Source organism: Choristoneura fumiferana, chromosome Z, assembly GCF_025370935.1.
Source record: "Choristoneura fumiferana chromosome Z, NRCan_CFum_1, whole genome shotgun sequence".
In the NCBI taxonomy this organism is placed as follows: domain Eukaryota; kingdom Metazoa; phylum Arthropoda; class Insecta; order Lepidoptera; family Tortricidae; genus Choristoneura; species Choristoneura fumiferana.
In genome coordinates, this window is record NC_133472.1 from 31,533,879 (window position 1) to 31,556,715 (window position 22,837).

The 22,837-nt window shown below is 36.9% G+C and overlaps 2 protein-coding genes across 2 annotated transcripts; one reads left to right on the plus strand and one right to left on the minus strand.

Annotated features, from left to right (window-relative positions):
• Positions 1-758: 758 nt before the first annotated feature.
• On the plus strand, positions 759-16,878 carry LOC141434296 (uncharacterized). Its single transcript, XM_074096693.1, has 7 exons — positions 759-1,136; positions 3,154-3,306; positions 5,226-5,356; positions 7,820-8,075; positions 9,490-9,674; positions 11,100-11,301; positions 15,840-16,878. Exons 1-7 carry the CDS (start codon positions 1,007-1,009, stop codon positions 15,959-15,961), a joined length of 1,179 nt encoding a protein of 392 aa, XP_073952794.1. The 5' UTR covers positions 759-1,006; the 3' UTR covers positions 15,962-16,878.
• An 82-nt stretch (positions 16,879-16,960) lies between these two features.
• Positions 16,961-22,824, minus strand: Su(P) (prostaglandin E synthase Su(P)). The gene is made up of 5 exons (XM_074096702.1): positions 22,400-22,824; positions 22,016-22,225; positions 19,811-20,013; positions 18,586-18,798; positions 16,961-18,187 (listed from the first exon to the last, which is right to left on the minus strand). Exons 1-5 carry the CDS (start codon positions 22,673-22,675, stop codon positions 17,923-17,925), a joined length of 1,167 nt encoding a protein of 388 aa, XP_073952803.1. The 5' UTR covers positions 22,676-22,824; the 3' UTR covers positions 16,961-17,922.
• Between the last annotated feature and the right edge of the window lie 13 nt (positions 22,825-22,837).

Below are 22,837 nucleotides of genomic sequence, written 5' to 3' on the forward strand. Positions count from 1 at the left end.
TTTTAAATCCACTTCGAATAGAATTTGGTGTCACAAAAATACTATTTGGCGTTAAGTACCATGCCATAGTTATTTATGATTAACTCGATGTAGATACCGTATATTCCTAAACACTTTCTTTCCCATCTTATACCTACCCAACTGCAATCGAAAAACTTTTTCATCGGTTAAATTACGATTTACGATTGATAAAGCTAGCAGATAAACTTAAAAAAATTACCTACTTAGTTATGGTCACGACCGTGACCTAGTAACTACCTATGACGATGAAAAACATATACAGATGAAGTGAATAATATTTGGCAATCTTATATTGTCGGAAAATTTCGTATATTTATCTTGTTTTCTCAACTGTGCACAGTACGATTACTTGGAGTTAACACTTAACAGATGGGCGTGCCTTTAGTCAATTTTCAACTTTGACGTCATACAAATAAAGCCATTTTTAGTATACCGCTACCCACGTTTACAGATTATGTAAAAACTATTTTATTTGTAATGACGTCAAAGTTGAAAATTGACTGAAGGCACGCCCATCTGTCAAGTACTGTAGCTTACCTACTGAAGTTTACTGTAGCTTATCGAGATAGCAATATAAAAACGTAGTTATCCGACAAAATACGATGAAAAAACATTATTCACTAGATCTGTAGGTACATTGTAAATAACCAGAAGAAAACCTATTTGAAGCTGTGTGCTCCGAAAGCCATGCTTAGTGTGACATACCTTTCCTACGCGTTACGCGCAGTCGTGATGAGTTCAGGTCACCGGCGGACGCTAAACGAAAACGGTATCATCCCATCCCTAACCGCTTACCCAAACAGAACACCGTTATCGCCTACATTATATATGGACGGTTGACATCTCCTTTTCCATTTCGCAATAACACGCTTCAGGTAACAAACCCCTGAAAAGGATATGAGTGTTCCCTGAACACTCTTCCAAAGAGTCAGTATCTACTAGAGAAGCAGTGACATTTCTAAGACCGTTTTGACGGCAGTTCAAAATGGAGTACAAAGTTTTCAGTGTCATACTTGTGGCTTTCTTCGTCGCAGCCTTTGCGGTATCCGTGTATGATGAAGAGGACTTGGAAGACAATGAGATTGACGAATACGGACACAGAAAAGGAAAGATTTGTGAGTACAATCATTATCATCTAAGTAAGTACAGCGTCTAAACCAACCTCTTTAAAGTACCAATACACAGTGATAAGAAAAGTAATGGTTTGTATGTGTCTGGCAGTTATATGCATAAGGGTGGGTCGTGGGTGTAAATATTTGTTTTCCTGCTTAAATCTTCTGATCTGGACCCTTTATGTCAAAATAATGGATAAGACAAGCGAAAGTTAACAACATTTTAACAATCGTATTTATGAAGGATCAGGCCATTGATCAAGCTAGTGCGAGATGGTCTTTCGTTGCCGTTTTCGGTTTCACTCTATTCCCCGCCCGCTAGCCGCCTTTCAAAAATGTGTGCTAGATACCAAATTATTATAAGACAAGCGATCAAACAGTAAGAACATACCAATTTAGCATTTTATGCTGTTACTAAGTAGTCCAAATATAAATTATACATATCTATACTCTACTATACATGTTCTCCTATTTTTGCAACTCAATGTACTTTATAAGTGTGTCGCTTAACCATTGTCACCGTGAACCAGTTTATTATTTGAAATTATTATTATTATTATTTTTGAAATTGTGGCATTTTAATGCTACAGTATGGAGCGACGTAATGAAGAAGTAGCTACTTTTGCAAAGCGATTACACGTACACCTACTTACAGAAGTAGTAAGTACAGTCGAACCATTTGATTCCTGACCCGCCGTAGAACGTTCTCACAGTAAGTGTTATAATAAATTCCCTTGTCAGATATGCGATGTCACTATGCCTTTTTCTATGAAAAGGTTCCACAGTGGATCACGATTCAGTTGGTTCGATTGTACCCACCTATACTAACTAATTCAGTAAATAACTAAGTTATTGATTTGAGTTTGTTTCTAGGTAGGTTTTTAATAATTTCGAACTGCTGAACCGATTCTAAAGATCTAGACAATTTATTGAACCAAAATCTCTGTAATTCTAACCCATTAATAACCGACTTCAAAAAATAGAGTTCATCGATTACCTACTCAGTCAATTGTGGCCCGATTTTCAAAGTTCTTTTTTTATTCGAAAGGGTACTCTTCTGAGGTGGTCCCATTATCACCAAGTCAAGATCTGATGATGGGATCCTAGGTAAATCGAGGGCAAACCTCAAATTTTATAGGTACACGGTGTCACACCCATGGCGATTTTGGCATTTTTAGCATTAAGATAAGCATTTACATTCAGAAAGTATCATTTGGTAAACTGGGCCTGATGAAGAAGACCGTAGATGACCAATGGAACGAAAAATGATCATGATTAATAAATATACCTAGATAAGCGACTAAGAAGAACTGATCTGATGCTAAAGCCGGAAGGTAGGCAACGGAACTCTGTTATAAAACAACGTAACTAAGCCGTGTTTGGGCTTAATCGAATCGTTGTGAGATGTACTTTGGCTACGAATCACTAAAAAGTGAGAAATAAAGAAAATTTATAAGTATAAGCTCGAAGTCGGTGACTCAGCACGACCCAGCAGGATGGATTGAAACCCATAGTATGTGGGTGAGGTAGAAGACTATTGTTCCATTCCTGCTGGCTCGTGCTGAGTCACCGACTTCGTGCTAGTAGGTACCTAGAAAAATATTTTCAAGGGTTTTATAGTCGGTTCCATTTTTCGTTATTTTTTTGGACTCTGTTTTACTTTTTGAGTACCTAATGTAGATTCCTTGTATTCTTTAGCACGTGTATCACACATGTACGAGGTGTCTTAAAATTGGGTAAAATCATGGATAAAAAAAATATTCTATTTAGTCCGTCAGTGAGATTAACAGAAAATATGGACACGTATTTTTTCTTTTGTCAATCAAACGAGAAATTTTAATGACAAAGATGAAGCGCGTATAAGTTTGAGAGGCCCGCGACGTATCAAATCCTGAAATGGACTGACAGGGCTGTTCTTATTATTAGTTCTGTGGGTCAAACGCGTTCATATTAATTTATAGGCACCAGAAAACTTCGTACGAGGGATATCTGTAATAAATAACCTGTCCTTTTCTCGCAGTGTTCCCGTTCGTGAGCATAGTCCGATTCGCGAACACGGAGTGCTCGAGCGCCAACACCATGAATGGCACTTGCCTGGCACGCCGGGAATGCAACAACCTTAACGGCACCATCGCGGGAACGTGCGCGTCGCGGCGAGGCAGATGCTGCATCGGTGAGTTAAGTTAGACTCAATTTAGCTGTAAGTATGAGAGAAAGACAACATATATTTTATATATTTCAAGATTATCTGACTTGTCTATCGCATTGTGCATATTTACCTGTAAGGATAGATTAAGTTTTGTGAAATTATACTTAAATAAATAAATAAATATCCTACGAATTTGTTGTGTCCTTAAAGATTTTATAACTTGCAATCAAAAGTACCTACACGTTGTATACGTGTTACTTCCATAGTTTAATCCATTTTGCTAACACACCCAGTATAGAGATTGAAATTTTTGTTTCTAAACTGGACAATGAACTTTTTCACCTCACTAGCTCGAAAAAGCTTTCTTTATCCTTCGAAATCTGCGTGGAAAGTCGCTTTTTATCATCTTGGCTGGAAACAGTTTTTGAAATTCGAACGTTATCGTGAACGGGTGGTGCCCCCTTGAAAATACATATCGACCGCTTACTTTCACAACCTCGTATCTGGCTACATAAAATTGCTTTAGACTCATCTTTATGTTAAGTACGATAGTGTTGATTTGTTGTATAAAATTCGGGTAGATACGAAGTTGAGGAAGTAAGCGTTGAGTATTGACGTGTTCACAAAGAAAGTTCGTCATACATTGTTGAAGCCAGCGGTTGAAGTAATATTTAAATCTGTTATTTTATTCTTATTACTAAACATTTATTTAAGTAATAATAAAGCTCATTTCAGTTTTCTGCAATTATTCCAAATGCGTCTATAATTACAAAAAAATACAGAACAAACTAGAAGAACATAGATATCAAATGATGAATGAAAAGAGGTTCGGAAACTCACCCGAAAAAAAAGCACAATAACACGTTCTGAAACGTGGTTTGTGATAAATTATTTCATTAATATAAATGCGTTAGTGTTTTCATTCTTATTAATATTTATTAATACCATAAAAAATCGATATCATTTATTTACATTTTGTTCTATTGCATAAGTTTTTACGTCATTATTCACAAAAACTAAAGACAAATAGGTAGATAGATCATTGTGGTCCAATTCAGAACGCACCTACCGGAGGGAATAAAATTCACACTGTCAATATTAGCAATTCTAGTATGTAATAGTTATTTTAACTTTAAGTAGGTTTAGCTACTTGCATATTAAAATGTAAAAAGTATTGGCTAAGTTACTTATCAACGTCTAACCCAAACCCTGGATGACAGCTGAACTTTTACTTGGACTTCGAAATTCCCTCTTTTTATGGAGAGAAGAACGTAGATGTATTTTGAGATATTTCCATGGAATGAGGCTTCTGCGATTTAGAAAAAGCCACTGGCATAGGCTAGCTAGCATAACCTGAAACAGATTTATGAGAGTGTTTAATTTATTTTCTTCCATCCGCCATTCCGCCCTAGAGATGAAAACGCAATTTTCCATCTGTCTATCTACCCATGAAAATTAAACTTTCCGAACAGGAGAGATGAAAATAACTATTAAAAAGCATAGCGCTATAGACTTAGGGCTGTCTCACCACCCATTGATTAATTTTAACTGACGGCATTAGGTACATTTATCCGTCAGTTAAAATTAATCAATTGGTGGTGAAACAGCGTTTAGTCTTATAAAGTAGGTCATGCTTGTAGGTTAACATTTACGTGAAACCTACTATGTATATTATTCAACATGTGAATAAGCTTACCTATCCCTTTCCTTTGGCGTTGCCTGTAAAAGTACTTATTTCCCGCGCGTTAGGGTCTCTCTTCCCAAACCTACAGACGTGGAATCGGCTTTAGCCGATCAAAAACTCTTTTATGTCCACGCAATAAGAGCGAAAAATACGTTGATCGGCTCGGCCGACGCGAAACGAAGACATCTTTTTCGCTCTTATTGCGTGGACATAAAGCGTATTTTGGTCGGGTTAAGCCGATTCAATACCCTCATTTCAGTGTCCCGTACATGCGGCAGTACGACCAACGTAAACAACACGTACTTCACGAGCCCGGGGTACCCGGCGGCCTACGCCGGCGGCGCGGCCTGCAGCATCATCGTCAATCGTTGCAACAGCAATATCTGCCAGGTTGGTTTTAATGTTAACACGAGGCATCTTATTTTCCTTCCGGTATTAAATATGGGCAAGATCGGAAAATAAGTTATTTTTTATGGCTTTAAAATATCAAGGTCGCTGTAAAAGGAATTCAATCGTGAAAATTTTCATGCGATTATTTATTGTTTTTTGGCGTGCAACAACAGTAACGCAACAACCAACAACAGTGCATTGCTCAAGTATAACTTCGACTTTTAGTCATTAAGCCGAGGATTAAGCCCCATCGAAAATAAGTGTCTATCACTGGTTTTGTGAGTTCAATCGTGGACGTCATATGCTCTCGGGCGAATTCAAAGAGGGACGCCCAAATTAGCTTGTTGTTCCACAACATAAGTATCGATGCTATACCAAAACGAATAATGCAAGATCGTCATGTTACATATCGCGAAATAGAGGCATATCTAGGCATAAGCATGACGAGTATAAATAAGATCCCATCAAAACATAAATGTGAAATGAGAGCCAAGTTCAATATTATGATATTATATATGGCTTGATTGTTGACTTTAACGACAAAAGAAGTGAGATCTAAATGGGTGCCAAGTTCAATGGTCAGTCCTGTATTAAATTGTTATAAGTTGGTGAGTCAGTGATAAAAATGACGATTTTTGGATGTTAATTATCTAAATAAGCGATTGAGGTGTGTTTATGAAATTAGGAGCACATAATTATGTATACACATGTCTTAACGAATGAACCAAATCTGAAATGTTTATGTGAAACAGTTTTTAAGTTATGAGGGCGTCAAAAGTGGCTCCAATTGGTTCGGGTAAAATTACACACGATGCTGCTTACCAGTTCTGTTAGCTTGAACTTGGCTTGACACGCTGCCGCGTATCTAGATATTACATAAACATTTGGTTTCAAAAAAATTGTTCGCGATGGATCCTGCATAATTTAACAAATCAACAAAAAGAGGTTCACATTGAATGGTGCAAGAAAATGTTGAAAAAATACAATCAAGGCGAGTCAAAAGCGGTTTTTTAATATCTACACAGGTGATGAATGCTGGATTTACGCTTACAACACAACATTCAACGGTATGAGCCTTCAAAATGAGCCGAACCCAACCAAAGAAACTCGTGCAAAAACACTTTGAAATAAATGGCAGCCTATATTTTTGGTATAAATGGTCACAAAGCTGCAGTAAGTACCACTAGAGAAACGTAGGTAAAACAGTTAATTCTGAGTGATACACGACTATTTATTATTATACCTACAGGGTGTTCGGCACATGGACCGTCAAATTTTTTTGGAACATTGTTGTGGTTATTTGCTATCTTTTCACCCTTGGATCTTGGGTCCTAAGGGTCACGGTTTTGGAATATGATTTTTTAAATGTTTTTCTCAAATTTACCGAAATCCTGCCTTTAAACGTTCGTAACTTTTTTATTAAAGTATGTTAAATTATTATTTTTTGTATATAATACTTGTTATAATACATGCTTGTTCAAATAATAATAGTTTTTATCATTATTCATAGTCTCAGAGGGACGTACGAGGATTTTAATTCCAAAAAATTACTGATTCTGTGAAAAAAATCCAACTTCGAAATTGAGCAGTTCATTTTCTTTATATTACTTCTCTAACTTATGACCTTTTTAACGATATGCTACACATTGATAAAAAATAAAACTGAGTCAAATTACGGGGGTATTCTGTCGCTAGGGGGCGGAAATTGTTCGGAATCAGCGAGTAAAGCAACCTTATTTTTATGTTTCTTTTTTAACTGGTTAGACAAATTAAACTTTATTTCATACTTAACTGTGTTTTAGTTTAAAAAAAAACTGTTAACGGTTCTCTTCTCTCTTTCTTACTTGAACAGTTACGGTAGCTAAGCCGCATTTCGGCTTTCATTGTCATAAAAGCTGCGTTCATCCTTTTAATTAATACCTCTCGCGTGGTCACCTCCGTAACATAAACTAACTCTTACGCCCGTCCCCAGGCATAAAAGTCTAAGGGCGATAGGTCTGGAGACCGTGCGGGCCGGATCGGGCCGCTTCTGCCTATGACTATGAATTATAATAAAAACTATTATTATTTGAACAAGCATATATTACCAAGTATTAAGTACAAAAAATAATAATTTTAGATACATTAATAAAAAAATTACGAACGTTTAAAGGTAAGATTTCGGTAAATTTGAGAAAAACATTTAAAAAATCATATCTCCAAAACCGTGACCCTTAGGACCCAAGGTCCTAGGGTGAAAAGATAGCAAATAACCCCAACATTACCCCAAAAAAGTTTGACGGTCCATGTGCCGAACATTCTGTATATAACTATTTGCCGTCGCGTCGCACTCGCACAGATGAATTTGTAAGAATACCTACGTCAAATATTCACGCGCGAGTGACAGAGACAAGTAGTGGAGGTCATTGTGCGAAATTTTTCGTGTTCCGCGACCATACTTTATCAAGCAAATTTTTGTTTCAGCTCCGCATAGACTTCCTGGACATGGTTATAGCCCAGCCGGACGGCGACGGCAACTGCGTCACCGACTCTGTATCCGTCACCGGCGGCAACACCATAGTCCCCCTCATCTGCGGCGACAACACCGGCCAGACCATCTTTGTGGACTTCAACGGGGACACGGCCATAACCATAACCATCACCGCTACGCTAGCGTCCACCTTCAGTAGGCGGTGGAACCTGCGACTCGTGCAACTGGGTTGTGATTGCCCTGGAGTGGGTCAGTACCTGGATGAACGCGGACAGACTTAGAGCGTTTTCACATTATCCGATCCGATATCGGTATCGGACGACGATGGACGACACCCGATAGCCGACATCATGTGCTGTTTTCACATATTTCCGACAAAATCGTTCCGATACGGCCGGCTCAAAATGGCCGCAACGCATCGGGTTCTGCGCACACAGAGACAATTTAGATACACGGGCGTCCGATGGTGCCGCCAACATATCGGTGTCGGCTTCGATATTCGATATCGGATCGGATAGTGTGAAAACGCTCTTATACATACAAAGCTTATTGTCATTCCTATAAAAGTTTTGATTAGACTGGATTGTTTCCAAGTGACATGCGTCCAAAAAGCTCCATGATTACCCGGCATCGCGTTTTTTTTCTTTTATCTTTAATCGTAAGGTTAGTTTTTAGGGTTCCGGAGCCGAAATGGCAAAAACGGAACCCATATAGTTTCGCCATGTCTGTCTGTCTGTCCGTCCGTCCGCGGCTTTGCTCAGGGACTATCAATGCTAGAAAGCTGTAATTTAGCACGGATATATAAGTAAACTATGCGGACAAAATGGTACAATAAAAATTTAAAAAAAAAATTTTGGGTATGTACCTCCGTAAAGTGGGAGTGATTTTTATTTTCTCATCCAACCCTATATAGTGTGGGGTATCGTTGGATAGGTCTTTTAGAACCATTAGGGGTTTGCTTAGACGATTTTTCGATTCATTGATTTTTTGCGAAATATTCATCTTTAAAGTGCAAATTTTCATTAAAATCGAGCGTCCCCACCCCCTTCCAAAATCTAAACCGGTGGGTGGAAAAATTTGAAAAAATTCAAGATGGTAGTAAGTATATCAAACTTTCAAGGAAAACTATAACGGCTAAGTTTGCTTGAGAATTATTAGTAGTTTTACAGTTTTACTCTTAAATAGCAGCCTAAGGTATAAAATATACCTAAACTTGGAAGATTCCGTATAAAATACGAAATCCTTAGAAAAATATTACTTAATTTTTTCGTAATGGCTACGGACCCTATTTTGGGCGTGTCCGACACGCTCTTGGCCGGTTTTTTAAAGATAGTACCTGGAAAACTGAACTTTGCTTGGGCTCAAACTTGATACCACGCGCTTTCCAGGAGATAAGACTAAACTAGAATGATCATTGCCCCGAAAATCACAGATAGCAAATTTCATCATCATTGAAACCTTTAGAGCCATTTTTGAGATCCCCGAAATAAATAAATAATACCTAGATACAAGATGAAAGATACTGGATTCCATGAGTAATAATAATAATCGATTTGAGTACTTAGCTGTCGCAATATCGAATCAGAATTGACAGACGTTCGTAAATAAAACACGATGTGCCAAATTTAATTGCATCGCTTAATCTGGTACCTACCTTTCGCAGCTCCCAACGGTTGCCTGCAGTACTACACGGGTACGACCGGCACGATCACCAGTTTCAACTACGGAACCGCGGCCAACCAGGCGCTCAGCGCCTCCCTGGTCACCGGCACGAGACAGATAGCCAATTTGGACTACGGAATCTGCATTAGAATGGAGGCGGGCTACTGTGGCATTCAATACGCACAGGTAGGGTATAAGTACTAGTACTGTAGACTGTACAAACAAGTTACAAATAAATATAACTGGTACTGGGACATGTAAAAAAACTACACACACACACACTACTGAATTAGTGATTTCGCAGGTTTGCGCACGTTTCCTCACAATATTTTTCTTGACCATGAAGGTTCGTGGTAATTTTCAAATGTAAATCCGCACATGAATTTCGAAAAACTAAGAGGTGCGAGTCAGCATAATAATATGAACCCATGATGCTCTGCTTGAGAGGCCATAGGTCAAATAAAACCTATAATTATACCAATCTAAATTATATTAAATTTGAGCTATTGGCTTTAACTCTCAACAGGCTTTAACACTCATCAAAAGTAAATAAATACCTTGGGACACTTATGTTGACACCAATTGACCAACTTAGTCCCAAACTAAGCAAAGCTTGTACTATGGATTGGATACTAACTAGGTAACAGATAAATCTTGCTAATATTATAAATGTGAAAGTTTGTGAAGATGTTTGGATGTTTGTTACTTTAAATCCCTGGGTAAGACACAGGATAGTTTTGACCCCGGACAGTTGCATAGTTCCCGCGGGATAGCGATAAACGAATACTACGCGGATGGAGTCGCGGGAAACAGCTAGTATACTTATATAGATAAATACATAATTAATAAATATTAAACATCTAAAACCCGAGAACAAACATTCGTATTATATTCATACAAATATCGGTTTGTTAGATCAATTTCCCAGAATCTTTATTTCCTAGTAGCAAAATTTCCTTTCGCGTTTTTTCCCAAATGCTTTTTTTCCCAATACGCTTTTTCACTGAATCTTATTTTCACAATCGCGTTTTTTCCCAAAAAGACACGGAAACATAGGTAGGATTAGGTTATGTTAAGTTTGCATCGGCCCAAAGGTGCAAAACTACACAAAAGTAGGAGCTCCGCCTGAGCGGAGCTCCGTCGACACTGTGTCTGTGTAGATTCTGATTGGAAAAAAACGCTACTGTGAAAATAAGCTTCAGTAAAAAACCACAGTGGGGAAAAAACGCGAACGGAAATTTTGCTACTATAGGAAATAAAGATTCTGTGAAATTTATCTAACAAATCCAAATATCTGCCCCGGCCGGGAATCGAACCCGAGACCTCAAGCTTCGTAGTCAGGTTCTCGAACCACATGGCCATCCGGTCGTCAAGTGCCTAAGGATATTTTTTATCCCTAAACCCTAAACAGTTTTGAACATTTCAATATTATGACATATTACTACTGAGTCAAAGCATAAGGGATAATGAGTTGAGTATCCCAAGACTTGATGTGTGTAGTACCTAGTACCACCTCTGTCGTTTTCTGCTAGCGTGCTGGATCAGATTTTAAGTGTTTTTATTGTCTTTCTCTTTCTGGCTAATGACACCTGGCTAATTATGATTGAACAGACGGCGAACGACATCTATTCGTTCACGGTGACGGGCGACGTAGAGGGCGCGGACAATACCGTCCTCGGAACGACCGTGGGAGCGGTGAACGGCGCCTCGTGCGTCACCGACTTCGTGGTCATACCGAACCCAACAGTGGTGGCCACCGGGGCATCGGCCGGTACTGATCGCTTCTGCGGTATTGGTTTCGTTACCGTACAGTGTAAGTCATTTTAACATTATCTAACTGCGTCTAGCGCTAAATACGTAGAAGATCGAGGGTCACCGACGGGTAAGGTAATTAGCTCATTGAAGTGGCAATGGACAGGCCATATAATACGGAGAACAGATGGCCGTTGGGGCCGAAAGGTTATCGAGTGGAGAACGCGGATCGGCAAGCGCAGCGTAGGACGTCCACCAACGAGATGGACGGATGACCTGGTTAAAGTCGCGGATTCACGCTGGATGCAGGCCGATTCCAACAGAGGCAACTGGAAGTCTATGGGGGAGGCCTATGTCCAATAGTGTGTCACGGGGTGGTGTCCGGGGAAGTTGTTCGGATGAAGGAAGAAGACAGGAATAGGGCAGACAGTGATATTTATTTAGGATAATAATAAAAGGGCACGTTTTCGTGCCCAGTTCTTTACTTATATAAATCAATGGCACTGAAGTCCAGTAGTATTATTATCTAATGATCTTATGAAACTTCACAAATGCACAGTACTTACAATTATAAAAACTTTCTTCGTATAGGAGTAGTAAATTATGAGCTTATTATGGAGTTTTAAGAGATTTATAGGATCTAGGATAAAAGAAAGGTAAGTGTTCAGCTCGGAGGCTCTGAATAGAATGGCTACTTGACGTAAATTGAACAGGTGTGGAATTTAGAAAAGGAAATTTTAATGTAAATGTTATTTTTTCGAATATGTGCTAAACCAGGCAGTACATAGAGTTAGGATGAAACGAGCTGTATGACACCTCGTTACAAGTGGACGTCCTACAGCTGATATGTTAATAATGATTGCGCTAAATAAAGATTTCATTTAAAATGGTTATAAGCAACCTAATCATTTCATTTGTCCCACTGTGGAACTTTTTCGCAGAAAATATCATAGTAATAGCGCATTGCCTGGCATGGAAAACCATTATGACTTTTACTGTGAATAATCTACATCTGAGACCTTAGGCGGTAGTGCCTATGTTTCCGACGCTCGCGATCGCAATCAATGAGTTCTTGTATGCGAAATCTGTCATTTGATTGCGATCGCGAGCGCTAGAAACTTTAGGCAATATGGCCTCTTATTGTGTAACGCACTCGGAATCACGATAGTTTTTATAACTTCTTAAGAGTTGGTGAATGCGACCGCGAATGACAGCACGTTAGACAATACGGCCTCAGGAATGAAAGGGGTTCGACCGCAGTTAAAAGAAACAGGAAAATAAAAACAAATTACCTATCTGTATAGTTACGAGTACAATGTTTAATTACAAGCTTTTATTTAGTTTCACCTGTCACGTTGTCTGTCTGTCTGTAATCAAATCTTGCAAGTTTAATTCGACCAACTTCCAGTAGTTAGATTGACTTGAAAGGGTTTAACAGGCTAAGGAAGGGCATATTATGTGGCCCCTGTGAGGAATAGTTGAATTGGTGAATGTTAATTGTTTGTCGCCTCATTACTAGTAATTGTTGGAAATAATCTATGCCTCTATGGTATGACATCTACGGCAACACTAGCTCGTTGATTGTCTCTGGTAGCTCTTACCTTTCTGTCTCGATCTCCTGCCTACGTTAAGTGTGTAATTTTGTCGTGTACTTAATCCGAGTTTATTTAATCATAAAAACTTCATCAAAATAATTGTATATTATATTGTGAATAATATAAAGGTGCAATTAGATGTTCATCTTTTATTTGTATCAAGAAACGCCGCCACACCAGCCGTATAAGCTGCCTGCGCATACGCTCTGTCTAACAGTACCTAATCACTCCAACTTCCAGCCCTCTATCTTGAACTGTCACAGAGATAATGTCAAAAATGTGTTTCATTAACATTTTTTTTCAAACTCGTTTTTCTCCTAATCCATAGCAGCTAAAGCATTGAAACAAAATCACAGTTACGTAGTTTTTGTGGGAGTATAACCTACAATTTTATTAATATTTAATACGTGAAAAATAAAAATAAATAATTACTATTTATTTTTTGACACCTTTTTTTAACTAGTTTTTTTGAGGGTACAGCTATGAAAAAAAACATAAATTGCAAATAGTATTAGCTACTACCATACGAAAAACCAATTGATTATAATTGGTGCAACATACTGAAAAAAATAAAAAACTAGCGAAAATATTCAAACACAGCAGCAGTTCAGTAACCTTATACGACAGCCATACGTCAAATTCAAAATAATACACTCTTTGTTGCTAGGCAACGAACATGAAACTTTAAAAGTGAACCTTCAGAAGGCTAAACTCTTGATACTTGAATACTTTCGTTAGTTTTTTTTTTTCAGTATGTTGCAACATATATAATCAATTGATTTTTCGTATGGTAGTAGCTAATACTATTTGCAATTTATGTTTTTGTTTTCGTTGTTGTAAAAAACTAGTTAAAAAAAGTGTCAAAAAATAAATTGACATTATTTTTTTTTTTCACGTATAAATTTGTAGGGTACTTCATCATCATCCCAGCCTATATACGTCCCACTGCTGAGCACAGGCCTCCTCTCAGAACAAGAGGGCTTGGGCCATAGTTCCCACGCGGGTTCCCAGTGTAGGGTACTTATAAATTCAAATTCAAATTCAAATGATTTATTCAGTAAATAGGCCGCAATGGGCACTTTTACACGTCATTTTTTTAAACTACCAGCGCTTTCGGAAAGACCATCATTGCCAAGAAGAATGCGCCGCAAGAAACTTGGCAGAAAGTCATTTTTTCATAAAAATATAATTACAAATAAAAACTTAAAAACTATATTATACAATTAAAGAAAAAAAAATACAAAAAATAATAATAAAAGAATATACTCCCACAAAAACTACGTAGCTGTGCTTTTGTTTCAATGCTTTAGCTGCTATGCTATGGATTAGGAGAAAAACGAGTTTATCTCTGTGACAGTTCAAGACAGAGGGCTGAAAGTTGGAGTGATTACTAGTTATGAGGCGACAAACAATTGACATTCACCAATTCAACTATTCCTCACAGGGGCCACATGTCCTTCCTTAGCCTGCGAAACCCTTTGGTATACTTATATAAATTGCGTGACAATACAATAATCTGGTAGTGAAATTCTGGTAGTCTGACCAGGATCGTCTCCACAGGACGAAACTCTTCAACGGTTAATGGCATCGACTTGAAATTTGGTATGCAAATGTAGTTTGGGTGAAAATACAAGAACAGTAAAAAAAGTACAGTCAGCAAAGAAGCTAGTATTAAAAATGTTTTTTTTACCAAAAACTTATTTTAAGTATGAATCCAATCAGCAATTCAACAACATAGCAACAGCACGGGTATCTAACGTCTGATGTTTTTTAAAAACTTTTGGTCGTTGATATAAATAGTCAAGTGTCCACCAATGAAACACATTGAATTCAAAATCTCATAAATCTTTTGTTTTGACAGATAGAAGACTGAATTTTTTACTGTACCTACTTAGGTAATTTTATTGGGTATCGCGTGACATATACAGTACCTACTCTTTAAGAATGTGTAGTCATCAAAAAAATGAAAAGTAAAAAATGGGAAATTTTTCAGTGTCCACAGTGGTGTACAGAATGAAACTACATATTTAACAATGAAACGTGAAAACTAATAGATACAATCTGTTTCATAATTTTGGGACGTATTTATGTAATAAGTTAATAAAAAAATGCACGAATATAATCAAACAGTTTAAATTACTTTAACTTTAATCAGTCTTATTAGTTGTGTCCCATGCGTAAATGTTTCATTGTTGATTACCGAAGGTATTTTATATCAACCTCGATTTTTTGGCTACTAAATTGCCACTTTAACACGTGATCTAGTCCACGATAGTCTACGACAGTATGCTGGGAATAGTAGGTACTACAGAAAAAAAAGTTTAAAAATATTTAGTAAGTAAATGTGTTAAATTTGTCACAAAATAAAATACATGAAAAATATCAACGGGTAGGGGGGTCGCGAAATATTTATTCATACTAAAGGGGTCGTGTCATGAAAAAGGTTGAAAAACACTGATCTACGAAATACGTTTAATATTAAAAAAGTATCAAATATATTGAATTTATAACTATAATTTGATGAAAAATGTACAAAAAATGCTAAAATTCTTACTTTTGTGTCAATAATACCGAAAAAGCTCCGTAGACACGTGTTGCTCCACGTGACGCCAATGCAAACTGGGGTACAGTGGGGGGTTTCTTAAGGGTGTCTACGCGATATAGTGCACGATCTGACAAGGTGGCACTAGAAATATCGCAATGTTTCACTGTGTACCTAAGTTTCATTGTTGGACATATGACCCTACCTACGACGTAGGAAACAGAAACAATAGGTACTTTATATATCTGAGGCGTGTAGATTTAGGGCTTCACCATTCATTGATTAGTGTAAACTGGCGGTTAGGTGTGATGCCGTCTCTATTTGTTTTGTTCGAATAGGCGGAGACGGCATCACATTTAACAGTCGGTTAACGCTAATCAATGGATGGTGAAACAGCCCCTAAAAGTACTAAGTCGAACATTAAGAAATTCCAATTTGCATTTTAATGTTTTATTTTTGCAGCGGGAGCAAAGCCGTTCGTCCTGTATGTAGTGACGGATGCCAACGAAGGTGCCACAGCCACCACTCCACCAGACGTGGCCAACAGAGGGTTCTCTCTCACATACACGCAAGTCGCTTGTTGAGAACCACGCCGCTTAAGAACAATATTGACCGTTGATTTTTGATATACATATTATGTACCTACGTCAATGTAGTAGTACTCTTAATAGCTTTCTTTTTAACTTATACGCGACGAAATTGAGGTACCATCAGCCAAATAAGTGGTCTATCAATTTTTAAACAAGTATGTCTCAGTTTGTATTTTCAATATGGTTTCACGGGATACCCGTAAAAGTAACGAATTTGGAGTTGAAATAAAAAATACAAAAAGACTCAAAAAAACAATCATAATTTGATTGCTTAGTAGCCACATCTCTTGTCTGGGTGAGCGGTTAGTTCCAAAATAAAGTGACGTCTTTCGATGAGAGCGAAACATAGATGTCGCTAGTGCTGCTGCTTAAGTAGCGTAATGGAAAAAAGCAACCTGAGATATGTGTGTATAGGAGAAATTCGTGTCTAGACTCCTGTCCAGCGGTGCTGTAGGGGTTGTTATACCACGCAGCACGGATTGCTGAGGACCTGGGTTCGATTCCCAGCGCTGGTCTCTTTTTCTGCTTTTTCTGTGCATCCATGTCTCAGTTTGTATTATCGATACGTCTATTGGCATTATTGTTTTGTGACATGCAAACGATTATCAACTTTAGATCACATATTTGGCTGATGCTAGATAGAAATAAGTTGACTCTTCCGACTTTCTGCGGCATCATAAAGTCGAATTCATGGAACACATTTTGACGCATTTCTTTGGCAGCTGTTCGAAAATAGATATTTAACTCGCTGTAATACTTTTTACGTTTCTTTAATACGAAGAAAAAACGAAACTGAGAACAGATTGTCCTTCAAATTTATAAATGAGACTGGTTATGGTTAAAAAATTTGAAAGGTAAACTTTAATTTGATAGTTTTCGATGCCTATTGTTATTGTTTTCCTTTCGAAACCAATGTAATATATAGATGTAGACCTGTGGGTAGTTTTATAAGGGAATAATTTCATGATTAGTTTTATTATATAATAAACAAGATAATGATTAAAACTACGGTCTTTAATTATTAATTAACGACATAAACTTCAACAAATTATAATACTCTTTTACGACTATTTATGTCACTAGTTAAATAGATTACTGTACTTTACACAACACCAACTGGGACGAGTGACATGTTAACAGTGGTGGGTATAATTGTAGATCATTTTAGAAAGAGCTAAATTACATACGACTTCTAATCTGCCTTTGAAGAAATCGCAATAGCATAGCATACATTGTTATTCCAGTTAACCCGTGGAGCAATTAGCAGTGGTAATTTTTTTACGAAATTAATTGCGATCGATATAGTACCCATAATTATGGGGCGCTCCATGCGTTAACATTAGCCATCTTCTTAAGCATATAGTCTTCTGTTTTATGACCTCTCTTTAGAATGATAACGTAATTGGAGATGTCAATAAATCGGTAATAGATTTTATATTTGTACATTCAAACATTTGCAAATGGAAATAAGATGAACGACTTTGTGGCAAACTTTAGAAAGATTGAAGCTCGGAAACATCAAATAAACTCTTTCTTAAATACACGAACACATGACGTACGTATTTTTAAAATGTATTTTTTAAATCAAACTGTTTGTGTTAGATTCAACCATGAACGAAAGGCAGAGCAAAAACTAAAAAAAATGCGGTGGCTACAATTCACTTTGTCAAGAGGCCATTAGTAACATTGTTTAGCAGATTTATAAGTAAGATTGGTGGAGTTAAGCCGACCAGGAAATTACTTCAGCATTTCAAGTTGCATGTGATTTGCGTATCAAAGCAACAACTTATGTATTTTTTCATTTAATTTCCATGAATTGCTAAAGAACTTTCGCGGTCGAGAATACAAAATATCGCAATAGCTGTGCTTCTTTAAATTGATTACCTAAACAAGTAAAAGTACTACAACAATATTATAAGTATCGTTTGTTATTGCTGGTCAACACATGGTAAATCTTAAGCTTGATTTGCAATAACTTTTCCTTGCCGCCTGCCTATAGTGTTCTTGATGTCATCATACCACACTCCTATATCAGAATGGTTTCTAAGGTCTTGGAAAGCTTGGCATCCTTCAATGCTGCTTAGGACGCCATACACAGCAACATCGGCGAGATTTGGCTGACCGCCTCCCAAAAATTTGGTGCCTTTTTTCTTTAGAGCTCCGGTCCATTCATTGGCAGCGTCGTAAAGAGACTGACGAACGTCGTCCTTCAAGTGATGTCTGTAATCAATTAGACAAAAAATAAAAATGTCAGCAATGCAAGAAACCAAATACCCTATAACGAAATTAAATTTAGATAATAGTTTTTATTTTTTTTGTTATTTATCGTGGAACTTCCCGAAAAATTTTTTTACTACCTAAACATGCGAGTTATAGTCTTAATAAGAATTAATCAATCAATAACAAAAATCAATTTCATGGTTATCCTATATTTCATTGCATTAATTTGACAAGTTTTCTTAAAATTAAAAAAATTAAGAAGTTTTTCTTTTTAAGTTAATCAGGTGTACAGTAGACAATACTTTTATTTCAAGCTCAAAAATAATATTTAAAACAAAGGACTATCCAAAAACGGATCAGATAAGTAGATTTTTTAGTTTAGGGATATCGCATCTAACCTAGCCTTGAGTCTTTTAGCTATGATCCACATAGCTGCAGCCCCACCATAGACCATCAGAGAGCACTCCCAGCTTGGGAATGATTCCTTCCAGCCACCAACTTTTTCAAACCACTTAAAGGTTTCCAGGGCTTCGCTGGCAGTACGATACACATTTGGAGACAGAGTATGGACGAGCACTCGGTCAGCCCATTGACGCCATTCACGTTCTTCTCTAAAAACGTAAGAACATAATATTAATTAAAGCTACATGTTCCGTGTCACATCCTTTTCGCTAAAAGAATTTAATATCCTGTACATTCTTGGTAAGGTCCAAGAAACAAAAGGAAAAGAAGTAGACCAAATGAAAAATGAGCTCATAAAATAGTTAGAAATGCTGGTGAAAAGTGGATTATAAAAGGACAGACAGATGTGAAATAAAATAGGGGAGGCCTCTACCCATTGAGGGGTTAAGGACCCCTTAGAATGGGAAAATTTAAGAAAACTTAACAAGTTAATTTTTGGGAATTCCCACGACAATTTGTGAAATACTGAGTTTACAATTCAATAGGGAATATAATACAAAGATCTGCGCAAAGGGCGACACTAGCGCAAACCGCCATGACAGTTTCTCTTTATATTTGGTTGTCATGACATGATCCATTGATCATGTCATGACCAAAGAGTATTAGTACCTATAGAAATCATTACATATTTATTAGTAAGAAAATAACATGATATTTACATAGATAGTAACAATCCATAATTAATACTTAATTACTTAATTATATGTATATATAAATGTTATAATTGTGAAAGTGTGTGTGTTTGTATCTATGTCTGTCCATCTTTCACGTGGAAACGGAGCCACGGGTCGACGTGATTTTTGTCATAGAGATAGTTCATGGGCCAGAGTGACATAGACTACTTTTTATCCCGGTAAAATGCACAGTTCCCGAGGGAACAGCGCGCGATAACCGAATTCCACGCGGGCGAAGCCGCGGGTAAAAGCTAGTAGAGCTATATTTCCAAAAATTTTATTGAAACAATATGATATCATGGCCATTTATGGCATCCTACGGACATTTAAGATACTCAAAAAAACTTTTTACGGTTTGTGCTAGTGCTGCACTCTGACGGCAGAAATTTGCTTTATTATTCTCTATTATTCGGCCTAGTGGTTTATGCATGCGAAGTTGCGGGTAAAGGCTAGATCAATGTAAATTATTTTGATTTGGAGCACTTACGCTTCCGCTGTTCTTTCCTGCTGGTCCAGCACTACAGCATTATGCATAATAAAGTATTTGTTTGTTACATCAGTTATTTCCTTTCCTTCATCATTAAAAAACTTTGTTATGGGATAAAACTTCACAACATCTTGAAGCTGTGAGCTTTTGTCTCTCATGAATGTTTCAAGTACAGAGACTATTGCTGAACTATCCATGAGTTGCTGAAATAAAAAAGACATGTCACAGAATAATAGTGATATAGACTGCTGCAGCAGATAAAAATAATAAATAAATACTTCTCAATTTGCACAGGCATGAGTAAAAGTAAAAGTAGAAGGAAAGTGAAGAAGAGGAATAGGGGAGGGCCAAGGTTTAGTTATGATATGAAAGAATTTAACAAAAAAAATTAACGGTTTAATTTTTTTATTAAAGTTTTTTCTTTCTTTTAACTACACCTTGGTCCCTCCCCATTAAACCGCCGAAAAAAACTGAACCTTTTTTTTTATTTAACCTTAATCTAGCTAGGTACTTGTTAGAAGTCGGTGCCTCAGCATGAGCCAGCAGGAGTGAATGAAGCCCAGTATATAGTATGTAGGTGTGAGGAAGACAACTATAGTTAAGTGCAGAAGTGAGTCAATAGTAGTAGTAGTTTAATGATATGAAGATAAATTTATAATAATTCAGGATGTCCTAAATGCTTCAAGTACAATTTATAGATCATGAAATATGTCACAAACAGTCCACAGATGACCTGTCTATCATGTATAACTTTTTACTTATGCTTAAGCCAAAACTTTGAAATTTTTACTTTTTCAAAACCCGATAATTTTCCAACCACGGTGTGATAGGCAATACCTGTAACTTGCTTAACATGGGTTTGAATACCTGTATAAAACAACTAAAGAACAATTTGCACCAGAGAAATTATTCCAGAAAATTATTATTACTAAAAAGATGTATAGAGCGGACCACTGATTCACTTTTGCACCTAATATTTATTTTTGTTATTACTACTAGACTATCGTTCTGGTTTGAGAGCGTGGCTGTTCATTATAAAGACTCGTCAATTGTTTGCTTTATAAATACAGCATTTTCGACCTTCCCATTGAATTTTTTATAATTGTAGCATAAAAAACATATTATACTGTTTCAAAGGGCGTGCAAAAATACAGTTTTTTTAACATTAACTATCATTAGTTCATTCTAACAAGTGATGACGGGATGAGTGTCAAAGGATATGAATATCATAAGAGAGCTTTATGTTTTTAATGAAATTAATTAGGTACCCGCCACTGACAAAGATCAGTGCAAAATTGATTCAATACCATTGTCACCTTATAGACAAAATACAATTTTTTATTCACCAAATACATAATGACAGACTTTCTCTATAATGTGTACTAACACTAACAGTAAATACTTAAAGGTCAACATAATTCTTTACTCTTTTAACATAAATTGATTGATTGGTACTACGAAACTCGAAACTCGAAGTTCGTATCGTGCAGTCCCTCTGACACATACCATTTAATACGAAAGCGAGAGGGACGCGAGGGGGAGGGAGCGTTGGGGTAAATTTTTACTTCAAGTTCATTATCAACTTCAAGGTATACCCTACCCAATAAAAATACATATGCATATACAAATATAAATGCGTCAACTTAAGAACCTCCTCCGTTTTTTTCATCAGTTAATAAAAGAGAAAGTGCACATAGTGGCCATAGTGTCTTATAGAGAGATGAGAGATGCAGCGCTGAACAGGGAAAAATGAATTAAATTTATTGGCTATATGGACAAAGCTTAAATTGGAAGATGCGCATAGCAATTAGGCAGAAATACAATTGCATTTTATTACAGCCACATAGTTGCTTTAAATTAAAGTTACATCAAAATTGAAATTGTATGCAGTGGTATGCTGTGGGTCCATTCTAGGGTAGTCAGCTGCTAGTTAGTATCTGTAGCTACAAGTCACCACCCCACAGCAGGGTAGACGGCACTAGTGATGTCTACCCTCAATACACACCACATGTAAATCAATTATAGTCACCCATAACTAAAGGAGAAATGGCCAGGCCAACAAAGTTAATTGCATCAACATATTACTGACATTACTATAAAATAGTTTCAAGGCAATTACAATAGCATCTTAAATACAGTCACATACTATTTTGTGGCAAAATAACAGCCTACAAAGATTAAAGACAAAATAATAAAAGTTTGTACCTGATATCCACCATCAACTTTAGCCAGCAAAATGGGCACTTTTTTGTATCCTGACCATTTAATTGCTTGACGGAGAACAGCATCAACTTCAACAACATCATAACTAATGCCCCGTGAATCTAGGTATGCCCGTACTTTGCAACAAAAGGGGCAAGTGCGGTATTGAAACAGAACTAGCTGCAAATTACTCGTGTCCGACTCGTTAATTATCTGCAAATGGGCGCAGAAATGATACATTAAGGGTACCTTTCAAAACTGCTTGATTGGGTGTATAAATGAAGATTCAGCTGAATGCTGTCAGATAACAAAATCATCAACTGCTTGCACGATGATAAATATGAAGAGCAATTTGAATTAGTATAATGTTAATTTAATATTAATTACTCTGTATTGAGGCGTGTACTGCGGAGCTTCTTTGAGAAAAGTGTATTCTTGATTCTCTATAGGAGCCGACTGCTTTTTAGCATTTATTTTGTAATGCGTATAGCCCCCGTAACCAGCACCGACTAAGACACCAACACTCGCACTTATTAGGGTTAACTTTGCTGTGGACCTTGGAAGCCGGCCCTTAGTAGAATAATATATTTTAGCCAAATTAACATTCTCTTTCAAAGATGGAATGACCAACTTGCGAAATATAGTAAAAGATGGACGCCACATTTTATTTTAAATGCTTCGATTTTCACTCATTAAAAAGCCCTTAGTTCCACAAACACGCTTAAATAAGAAATAGATTATGTCAATTTTTTACTTTCTTCTCCACTTTGATTTTGATTGACATTGACATTGATTTCACATTTCTTTCTCTATGGCTAGCGAAGA

Excerpts from the sequence above, each read along its gene's own strand:
- LOC141434296 (XM_074096693.1), top strand. The coding sequence starts at position 1,007 with ATGGAGTACAAAGTTTTCAGTGTCATACTTGTGGCTTTCTTCGTCGCA. Across the intron at positions 1,137-3,153 it reads ACACAGAAAAGGAAAGATTT|TGTTCCCGTTCGTGAGCATA; the intron begins GTGAGTACAATC and ends CTTTTCTCGCAG. Across the intron at positions 8,076-9,489 it reads TTGTGATTGCCCTGGAGTGG|CTCCCAACGGTTGCCTGCAG; the intron begins GTCAGTACCTGG and ends TACCTTTCGCAG.